Here is an 11,131-nt window from a genome sequence, read left to right as displayed (position 1 = left end):
GGTGTATGGCCGTTTTAGCTAATTATATCAATTTCTAATACGCAACTGGAGTCCCGCAGACCGCAAATCCCGCGACAGTGAGGGTCGTGGGAGTCTTCGGGGTAGGGGGGCACGCAGCTTTGGCCTGGAGCGTGGAGAACCTGGGGCTTGGTGAAATGACTTCAGGCGCGCTCCGCCCGGGGCCAGGGGCGGGTTCCGAGCTGGACTCCACCCCTTTCAGGGTCTGGCGCGGGCGGGCTGAGCGCTGCTTAAAGAGCCGTGCGGAGGCGCGCTAGGCGTACTGTCGCGCGCACAGAGGCGGCACACGTGTCTCCCGGTGTGGGTCCTGAGTTTCACCCTACCCTTCAGGATCGAGAGATTGGGGTGGCCCCAAACCCCTTCTGATGTGCGCTCACCCTGGCCTGTGAGAACGTGATCCACGCAGTTCCCCGCGCTCAGGGAACCAACTTGGCCAAGCAACTGTCCCGGGAGCGGCGCGCGGGGGGTACCGGGCACTGCGCATGCGGAGCTCCAAATTCAAACAGCTGTGTCCAGGGCTGCAGGACGGGCGAACCCGGAGCTGCTGGAATTAGGGAACTCTTTCTCCAGGAGGTGGCCATTCCAGAGCCATGGTGGACCGGGGTCCCTTACTCACCTCGGCCATCATATTCTACCTGGCCATCGGGGCGGCGATCTTCGAAGTGCTGGAGGAACCACACTGGAAGGAGGCCAAGAAAAACTACTATACACAGAAACTGCATCTACTCAAGGAGTTTCCGTGCCTGAGTCAGGAGGGCCTGGACAAGATCCTACAGGTGAGCCGTCGGTCGCCTGAATCCCCCACATGCATCTGACGTTGTTGGAGGTATAGCGGTGTTGAAGGGGAGACTCCCTCCTACAGCTTAAAATGACCCCCTCTCCTCCCTCAATCCCAACCAGAGGTCCCGGGGTGGCGGGAGAAAATGTCCCAATCAGGTGTCAGGTCGCAAAGATCTGTGTCTTTCGTCTAGGGACAGGGAGAATCCCCCACGCGGGCAGACTTGGTCAGAATCTAGAAAGTTCTGAGAGAATTTGGGGTTGACTCCAGGATGAACTGGGCCCCGCGGTGGCTTAGTGTGGGTGTGCGGGTGCCTCCCTCTTTGGAGGGAGGCTGTGGGGCGGATAAAGGAGTTTATCTTTCCTTGGAGACGCTCCCGGAGTCCGGGAGCAGAGCCGGGTGCCACCCCTCGCGTCTCCACCTCCCGCTCCAGGGCCGTTGCCGCGCCCGCTCGACCTTTCTTAACTTGAATACAGCAGAGGGCCCCCAGACCTGGTGTGGGCAAAAACACACCCGCCGGTCGCTGCACTTTGAGTGGGGCAGGGCATGTCCTAAGTGCCCCGGAGGAAGGTCTGTGTCTGGAATGCTCAGGACGCTCCCAGTCTTACCAAGCTGAGACATCCCTCAAGGACTCAGAATTAAGCTTTGTCAAAGCAGCAGGTTGCACAAAGGAGCACCCAAGCGCCTAAACCCAGGTAGTACCCTTTTAGGGAGCAAGGATAGCGTGGGTGAGGGGAAGTTTCCCTGATGTTAGCGAGTGGAGTCTCTTATCTGAGAATGCACACACCCAGTAGACCATTGACCTCACCATGGTAAACTTGGCTGACCATCTCAACTGGAACCTTGAGCCAACTTAGGGTCAGAGGTTCCTTTCTGTTTCTTGAGGGCTCAGCCCCATGCATCCATCCATCTCTGTATTCCTGGCCTATCAATAACGGTAGGATTAAACTGGAGCAGGGGTAGATTGTCCAAATCATTATAGATCTGACGAGGTACATTTAATGGATAGCCGCCCCCACTTCTTTCCACTTGTCTCCTGTCTCTCACTTTCCAGCCTCAGTTAACCTGTTTTGTCAAATGGAAACAAGCCCGTCTTCATCTGTGTCCTGCCCTGGACTATTGTAACATTGAAAACTGGGGAAACCTAAGCACATCTTAATGGTACTATCTTCTAATCTCAGATGGACATTCACAGAGTGAATGAAGGATCATGGGCTCTGCAGAGAATTATCCTCAGGAGGCCTGTGGGACAGGTTTACATCACTAGGTGTGTTGTTGCGTTTGAGTAGATCCATCCCCATGTTTAGGGGTTGGGGCGTGGGAGGTTGCATGATAATGATGCTGGAGGTGAGTTTCAAAAGATTGGTGGTTTGTCTAGCTGTTCGTCCAGGGGGTTCTGGAAAGATCCACATACCCGCTGCTGGGTGTCTGCAGCATCTGGATGTGCTGAGGAGGAAGAAGGTGGTCAGTTTATGATAGCCCTGACAGTATCTCTGGAAGAGAGTTTGTGTGTGTAGTTTGCCCTGGGGGCTTTGTTTATGGGAGGGGCAGGAGAGGATGATAAGTCTCCAGCTGCCCTTGAAGTCTCCCCTCCCTGCTGCTCCTCCGCCATGGGCAGGGGAAGGAAGGAAAGAATTCAAGGCTAAATGTGGGAAAATGAAACTTCAAAACACAAGGAGAAGGGAAGGGGGGGTGGTATTGAGGGGTTGTGCAGCTGAGTGCATCTGGTGGGGTGGTAGCTTTACAGGGCCAGGCGGTTTCCGTAGGGGGTTTGAAAAAACAAAATGCCCTTTATTTTAAGGTCTTGTCTGTCAGCAGTACCTCCACCCCCAAAGTGGACAGGTGACTTTTAGAAAAAAGAATTTGAGCAATCTCAGGTCATTGTGATTTGGAGAAGATTCTAGGTGCTTGCTTGAATGAACAAGGACAGTCACATACACACCCTCCCCAGTGAAAAAAAGAAAAACCTTGTCAACTGGGCAAATTCCCTCTTTTCAAAGGAAAAACCCAAGAAATGAAAATGGACCAATGAAAGCATTTGCCAGCCTCAGCTTAATCTGCAAAAATCTGCCTCTCTCGGCTTTCTGATCTGTGACTTGGGGCGCTGCCTCAGGCCTCAGGAAATTGGTTTAAGGAAAAAATGAAAACTCCAAAATCTTCCTTCTCATTTGGCTGCCTGGGTATTTTCCACCTGAGGTTCTGGGTTTTAGCCCTGGTCATCACAAAGCCCCTTAGTTGAAAATTCCTGGGGTGGGAGCAGGGGGTAGCCATGCTTGGGTGGGGCTTGGGTTTACTGCAGCAAACTGTGGGCTGTAGAGTCAAAAGTACCCAAAAAAAAGGACCGAGTCTAGCCCTTCCTTCCCCTGCTTAGGCTGTGCTTGAGCTGTGCCACACAGGCTGCCTTTCAAGTGCCCTGCATCTACCAACCCAGGACCCCATGGCTGTCTTCCTTGCCTTCAAAACTATCTGAACTCCCACTGAAGTAATAAATAGCACCTTATTATTGTTAGAGTTGTTTTTGAAGGCAGGGACTCAAGTAGCTTGGGCTGGCCTGGGACTCCTTACGTAGTTGAGGACGACCTTGAATTCCTAATCCTTCAACCTTCACCTCTTGTGCTGCCACCTCAGCGAATGCAGTGCTGGGCATAGAACCCAGGGCATTTGCGTATGCTAGGCAAACACTCTACCCACCGAGACACATCTCCGCCTCTTAGTTGTTTTTAATGAGTCTGTTTATTTGTTTATTTATTTGTGGAAGCAGGGTCTCAATACGTAGCTCTGTATGTCCTGGAATTAGTTACGGGCGTAGAGTGTGCTCACAGAGATCCATCTGCTTCTGCCTCCCGAGCAATGGGATTAAAGATGCATATGCTCAGCTGATTTTAGTGATGGAGGGTCCTGGTACGTAGTACAAGCTGCCTTTGAACTCATAAGCACCCTGGATGCTGAGATTATAGGCATGTGCCTTGCTGGTTGGCCTTACTATATTTTTAGTGGCTGGTTATCCTAGCTGTTTATGTATTTTCCTCTTTTTTTTTTTTTAATTCAGCAAGTGAAATTGGCATTTATAGTGCATCTACTGTATTGGGCACTGTGGTTAAAATTATCCTTATTCTGTGGAGAGGCATAAGCTGTTATTGCTCCCTGACTGGGGCATTTCCTCATCAAACCAGTTAACTTACCTTAGCCTCGATGTCCTCATCTACAAAATGAGCAGTTTGGTAGGGCTCCAGGAAAGAGGGGTATGAATAGAAGAAGCAGGCAGACTCTTGCCGCTAGCATTTATGGAGTGCTCTCTGAGGACGGCATCCTGCCAAGTACTTTACCTGCTTGTCTCAGGTGCTTTATGGTGGCCTCATGCATTAAGATAAGGCAACTGACACCCAGGGAAGTTAAAGTGGCCACAAGGACAACAGCTTCAGCCTTGGGGGGGGGGGGTCTCCCAAGCAGTATCCACCTTTGCCAGCCCACCACTGGAGAATTGCTGTCTCTAAGTGAGCCGAGTTAATTGGTTCAGCTTGACTTTGGACTGCTGGGAAATTCTATTTTTTGTTTCCCCTGGAACAGGCATACAGTCTTCTCCAGTGTGGCTGCCTGGCTGACCCGGCACTGTCTCCGTCGCTGAAGCTGTGTGTACACCCTTCAGTCCTGCACGGCTGTTTTTGGAAGTCCCTCTTTCTTCTCCCTCCCTGAAAGCTGAGAAGTGAGTTAAATTGACAGGCTGACCACTCATCTAAGTCTTTTAGGGAGAAGGTTAAACAAATAGTGTTATGCATTCATACAGAGGCGTCTTAATATGGGATCAAGTCTAGCTAGGGAGGGCTCTCAGGAGGTTAAGGCAGAGTAGAAAATGGACTAGGGGAGAGAGAGCCCTAACTTTGTGGGGTGTCCTCTCTTAGCCTAAGAAGGGTCAACAGGTTTCTGGATGGGACCCCATGGCCCACTGTCTTCTGGGACTGGGATAGGGTGGCAGGTCTTATTTTCTGCTCTGGTACCCCAGAGTGAGGTCTGGGTCTCCCTGGACAGCTGATTGGCTGAGCCATTCTGAAAACCTCTTGGATCCTGATGACCACATTCCCACCCAAACTCTTAAAATTTGCTTTTTGTTTTTTGTTTGTTTGTTCTGGTCTCCTGTGGGTTAGGCAAGTGCTCTCCCACTGAGCTGCACATCCCCACCCCCTCCAAGCTTCTTACCACATTCCAGGGGATTTCTGGTATACCTTCTTTCATGGTTAAACCCTTAAACACATCCCAGTTTTGAAGTTCTGACACCTGTTCTAACACCAGTCATTCCCCAAATTTATGAAAAAACAAAACTGTGGACTGACTGTTCAATGACTTCAGACCAAACTGTTCAAAATGAGGAGTATTGAAAGATTTAGAGAAAAACTTCTGAGCCCAGTTCAGGGGAACAGAGGGTTAATACGAGCACTCACTTTGTTTCAAGCTAAGGTGGGCACTGTAAGGCTCACTGGTCTCCTCACCCACCTTTGGTAGAAGAGTCATTAGGTCTTTTGAGCTTTGATCTAAATCGGCTTGAATTCTCACAGTCTAGAACTGCACAGTTGTGAAGTGGGTAAATTTGTTTTTTGAAAGGAAGAAGTAGAAAGACAACCCCCTCCCTTTCTCTTCTTCCTCCCTCCTCCCTCCCTCCCTCCTTTCCTCCCTCCTTCCTTTCTTCCTTCCCTCCCTCCCTTCTTCCCTTCCTGCCTTTCCTCCCTCCTCCCCTCCCTCCTTCCTTCCCTTCCTCCCTTTTTCCCTTCCTCCCTTCTTTCCTTCCTTCCTTCCTCTTTGAAACAGGGTTTCTCTGTGTGGCTCTGGCTGTGCTGGAACTCACTCTGTAGACCAGGCTGGCCTGAACTGGGAGATCAGCCTGCCTCTGTCTCTTAAATGCTGGGACTAAAGGCATGCTCCACCACCCGCCACTCTCCCCTGAGCCATTAAAGGACAACCATTTCTAATGGCTTGCTTGGCTTTTCTTAAGTTACACTTAAGTTGAAGGCTGAAAAACAAACAAACAAGCAAGCAAACAAGAAAATCCCCACAAACACCAACACTACCTCAAAAAGTCTGCCTTAGTTAACTTGTACCTGTTAGAGTTTTGCCAGTTAAAGTGAATTTTATTAAACTCTCTTGGGAGTTTTAATGGAGCCATTAGCTTGGTTAGATGACACAGTCCTGGAAAACCATCCCAGGGGAGAAATTTGCATGCACTGAAAGCTTGAAAGCTTCCAGGAGGCAGCCTGCAGGAGGTGGCTATTGTCACCTCTAAGTATTTTCCTGGGGTTTTGCCTTATTTATAGACTGGTGTTTAAAAGAAACTCAGTTCCTTGGTTTTGGACATCAAGCTTGGCTGGCCCTGACCTGGGACCAAAAGCTTTCATCTTGAACTTGGGGGTTTTCTGTCAAATTTGTCTCAGCCTCTGTATTCTGCAAGTTTGTGTTTAGGGGTAGGAGGTATACAGGAGGGGAGGGAAATGAAAAGTTTGGGGAGCAGAAGAGCTAGGCTTCTGAGAAAAAACCCCTAGTAGTGTCTTTATATTGGTGATATAAGAATATGGGCCAGAGCTGGGGTGAGACCGGAATGCTCCAGAGAGAAGTGAGTGATGTAGGTAACCATCAGGAAGCCTGGGAAGAGATCTGTGGCTTCCATTGTTTGCCGAGACCCTAGGACTTGTCTGTGACCATTCCACCTGGCCCCTGCTCAGCCCTGCATGGGGTCTGAAATGATTTGGGTTTTCACACATTTGGAGTGTTTGCAGCTACAAGACCAGCGTGAGAACAGGGCCCAGAGTCACACCGTGAAAGTCTTTGTTTCATGTACAACAGGTGCAAAACCCCTGAGTGATTTTTATGGACTGTAGTGTACCTGCATTGGGGTTCAACCTGTGAGGTCAAGTATAGAATTTTCCCTTTAGTACTTAGTCAGAGAGGGTTGACTTTTGGAATGCTTTAGATTTTCAGAGAAACGATGGCCATCCTATTCAGGACTGTGTGGAGTGTTCCATGCACAGACATAGTGAACTTCTAAACGGTTATTGTAAAGAATCAAAAAGACTTGTAGGGGTGGTGGTAGTGCATGCCTTTAATCCCAGCACTCAAGAAGGGGAGACAGGAGGAGGATCTGAGTTTGAGGCCCCCTGATCTACAGAATGACTTCAAGGGCTTGTGTAGCCAGGTCTACGCAAAGAAACTGTCTCAAAAACAAACAAACAAAACAAAACAAAAACCTTGTACATTATTGTGTGTGTGTGTGTGTGTGTGTGTGTGTGTGTGTGTGTGTGTGTATGTGTGCCTGAAAGCACACACATTATGGCCACTTGATTGAGATCAGAGGACACAAGTTGACTCTCTTCTATGAGTGGTGAGTCCCAGGGATCAAACTCAGGTTGTCAGGCTTGGCAGCAGGTGTCTTTACCCATGGAGCCATTTCGCTGGCCCAAGAAGACCCTTCTAGCTTAGTGCACAAGGCCTTAGTGCATGTTCGACACATACACCATACCAAGCGAGCTGCTTTCTCAGCCCTGAATTTATTTTTCACTTACTTGTTTTTAGGTTTTTTTTTTGTTTTTGTTTTTTTTGTTTTGTTTTTTTGTTTGTTTGTTTTGTTTTTTAAGGCAGGGTTTCTCTATGTAGCTCTGGCTCTCCTGGAACTTGTAGGACTCTGTAGACAAAGCTGGCTTCGAATGTTTTTTTAGTTATAAAAAACAAATATGGGGTCTGGAGAGATGGTTCAGCAGTTAAGAGCAAGTCTTGTAGAGGACCCAAGTTCAGCTCCCAGCACTGTGTGGCACTGATACTTTTTCCTAGCCTCCAAGGATACCTGCCCTCATGTGATGTGCCTCCACCTACACACACACACACACACACACACACACACACAGAAATAGACACACACATACAGTCACATACATACACATGTAATTAAAAAATAAAAGTAAATCTTTTAAAAAAAAGTCAAATGTACTATCTTTGGCAGTTTTGTGCATCACTCAGTGATAACTAGGTTCTCACTGTTGTGCCTCAGATCTGTGTTGATAACCCTTTCTTTTTGTAGAACTGAAACTTCCCACCCATCAACACCTCTCCCCACCTTTTCCACCCAGCCACTGGTAACCACCATTATGCTTTGTGTTTGTGAATTTGCTGCCCTCAAATACGTTGGGTAGATTAAATCATGCAGTGTTTGTCTTTTGATGTGTAACATGGCACAGCCATTGGAAAACAGTATGGAGGTTCTTTAAAAAGTTAAATATAGTCCTGCCATATAATGTACACATGTGCTTCTGGGTCTATATCAACCCAATTTGTTTGCATTCTATTTTTGCTGTGATGAAAGTGGAACCCCAGGCCTGGCATATGCTAAGCAAACGTGCTCTCGGTGAGCCACATCCCAACTGTCAACTGAATAATGGATTTTATTGTCATTTTTTATGTGTATGGGCATTTTAACTGCATGTATGTCTGTGTATCATGTGTGCGCAGCGAATGAGGAAGGCAGCAGAGGCCTTGGATCCCTTAACTTGAGTTACAGATGGTTGTGGGCTGCTATGTGGCTGCTGGGACTTAAACCCTAGTCCTGCTGGAAGAGCAGCCAGTGCACTCAACCATTGAGGCAGCTCTCCAGCCCCTCAACGGAATATTTTAAAGAACGACATGAGGGGGGGCAGTGGGGAAGGATAGAGTGGATCTTCCCCTTCCGAGGCCCCCAGAGAGGTATAATTTAGCCTGATGGGGCTTGAGGTGCAGCCACAGGCCAGAGAGGTGAGGGTCGGATGACAGAGCCTTGTGAGTGTAGCCAAGGAATTTGAACTCCATCAAATGTTTGCCATTTTCAAGGAGGGGAAGTGGATAACTTTACAGAACGTTCCCTCCTTCTTCACAGCCATTTACAACTTGCAAACAGTGGAATATTCTGACTGAAATTAAATTTCCGTAGGCCAAGCCACTCACTTTGTGAGTGTTCTGATAAGGACGCCTCCTCCTTCCTTTCAGCTTCTGGTGAAATGGAGTGTGGCTTTTCCCAGAAAGCTCAGAGCCTTCAGCTCCCTCACCTAATTAAGGTGCCCTTTCCCTGTGCAGGTCCGGGTCTGGGGTCGTCTACCCAGACACTCCATTCCAGGCTACCTTTCCCACTTGTCCTTTTGTGGGAAAGGATGGGATGGATACCAAAGCTCTTCTTGAAGCCTTTTGTGAGGCTTAACCCCAATGCTTAAGTAACCAGAAACCCTAATGGGGCAGAGAAGGGGCCCTTCTCTTGCTGGCCAGCTTTTCTGTGCAGGAAGCCTTAGAAAAACAAAAAACAAAAAAACCAAAAAACTGGAGGGTCTTGAGCCCCTGAGCTCAGTCTTGCTGGGGAGAGGAAATTGCTCTGGGGTGGCGAAATGAGGGGAAACGCAGACTGACTGACGTGCTGAATGATGGGCGGCAGATGGCGGAGGCTGCAGGGGAGGACACGGTTGCAGGGCCTTGGAGGTTTCAGTTGCCATTTCCAGAAGTCTGTAGAAGAACCCTTTCTCTGGGGAAATCAGACTCTGAAAAAAAAACCAGCCTCTATCCTCAGGGGAACCCTAGTCTGCAGAAGGAAGAACAAGGAGCTCCCAGGAGGTTAGTGTTAGTGAGTGTACCTGGAATAGCCAGTCGTGTGCGTCACAGACACATGGGTCGCAGGCCTGTGAGCACACCGTGGGCTCCTGCTTGCTGTGCTAGGCAAGGGACTGGCCCATTTTCTGTATCTCTAGAACTGTGGGTTAGGACTTAACTGCTATTGTCTTCGCCTGAGTCTACACAACAAAGCTGAGGCTCACTCTCTGGTCAACTAAGCCTTGGTCTTGCCCATAAGTAGTTAGTAGAGCTAATGGCCGGAACACAGGCATGGGCTAGGAGGAGAGACTGTTACTAAGAACCTCCTTGGCGGTGAGCTGGGAGAACCACTGGCATGTAGTGTCTCACTGAGTCAGCAGACACCATCATCACCTCACAGAAGCAAAAATAAGCAGCAGCAGAATAGAACAGACCACTGTGGTGGTCTTCACTGTCAAGCTGGCTGGCTTTAGAATCGCCCTCTATCCAGGAAGACACCCCTGAATATAGGCAGCATCATCACATTGGGGTCTCCAGACTGAAGAGAAAGGCGGAAGCGAGCCGAACCCCAGCATTCATTTTTTGCTTCCTGACAAAGGACACAATATGAACAGCTACCTCACGCTTCTGCTGTCCTGACTCCCATGCTGTGCACCCTCAGAGCGGGCTCAAATAGGACCCCTTTAAAAATTACTTCTATCTCTTATATGCATACAAAATGTTTATATGTAGTAATGTTTTGCCTGCGTGTATGTATGTGTGTGCACCGTGTGCTTATCTGGTGCCCTGCCCGCAGAAGTCAGAAGAGGGCTTCCGATCTAGGACTGTACTTATGGATGGCTGTGAGCCACCATATCAGTTCTTGGAATTGAACCTGGGGTCTCTCCGCAAAAGCAACAAGTGCGGGTTGGAGAGATGGCTCAGCGGGTAAGAGCACTGACTGACTGTTCTTCCAAAGGTCCTGAGTTTAAGTCCCAGCAACCACATGGTGGCTCACAGCTACTGTGTATTTACATATAATAAATAAATCCTTGAAAAAAAAAACACTGAGCTATCTCTCCAGCCCTGAAGACCCTCCCTTTCTTAAAATTTTTGTTAGGTATTTTGTAACAGCAGTGAGAAAGGTGAAATGGTACCAGGAATTGGGGGGTCGTTTCTGTGATAAACCTGGCCACATGACCTGTAGGGCTTTGGAACTGGTATGCATGAAGGATGTAGAAGATGCTTGCTATAAGCAGAGGCTTAGTGGGCCGTCTAGGTAGAGTTTAGAAGACCAGAATGCCCATGTCTTCTATGCCCGGGTGGAGTATATACTCTTGACCTTCGAAAGCCAGAATAAGCCCTTCTTTCTAAAATTGTTGTCAGGTATTTGATTACAGCAACAAGAAAAGTAACCAATGCAACCACAGAGGTTGCGGCATGTCTGAGACCTTGTGATTAGGAGACTGATAAAGACTGGCACCCAGTCCTCGAGCTTGGAACCACTTTGCTACGAGGTCTGCTGTGTTGATGGTTGAAGAAGCAAGAGGAGAGGGAGGCTGAAAAATGGAAAAACGCTACATAGGCCTGGTGTCTCAGAGCCTTTTGGTACACAGGGCCAAGCATTCAGGGTGGTGATGGGTGTGACCGTGAGCAAGTTGTCTCCTCCATGGGATGCCTACTCCACTGTATCAGGGCTTACAACCTATAACAGAGGACCTAAGTGTCAGCTGCTCTCCGTATCCCCTTTTGCCGGGCATCTTGTCTTTGACC

The 11,131-nt window shown here is 48.7% G+C and overlaps 1 protein-coding gene across 1 annotated transcript in view; it reads left to right on the top strand.

The window, feature by feature from the left end:
• Window positions 1-267: 267 nt before the first annotated feature.
• Window positions 268-11,131, top strand: part of Kcnk5 (potassium two pore domain channel subfamily K member 5) — a 43,662-nt gene continuing 32,798 nt past the window's right edge. Inside the window, exon 1 of the mRNA XM_031362038.1 lies at window positions 268-794. Within this exon, the coding sequence (XP_031217898.1) occupies window positions 609-794 (186 nt within the window). The 5' untranslated portion in view covers window positions 268-608. The remainder of the gene's footprint in view (window positions 795-11,131) is intronic.

Source organism: Mastomys coucha, unplaced genomic scaffold (genome assembly GCF_008632895.1).
Source record: "Mastomys coucha isolate ucsf_1 unplaced genomic scaffold, UCSF_Mcou_1 pScaffold9, whole genome shotgun sequence".
NCBI lineage: Eukaryota > Metazoa > Chordata > Mammalia > Rodentia > Muridae > Mastomys > Mastomys coucha.
The sequence above is the reverse complement of the archived record's forward strand: the minus strand, read 5'-3'. Positions and strand labels throughout refer to the sequence as shown.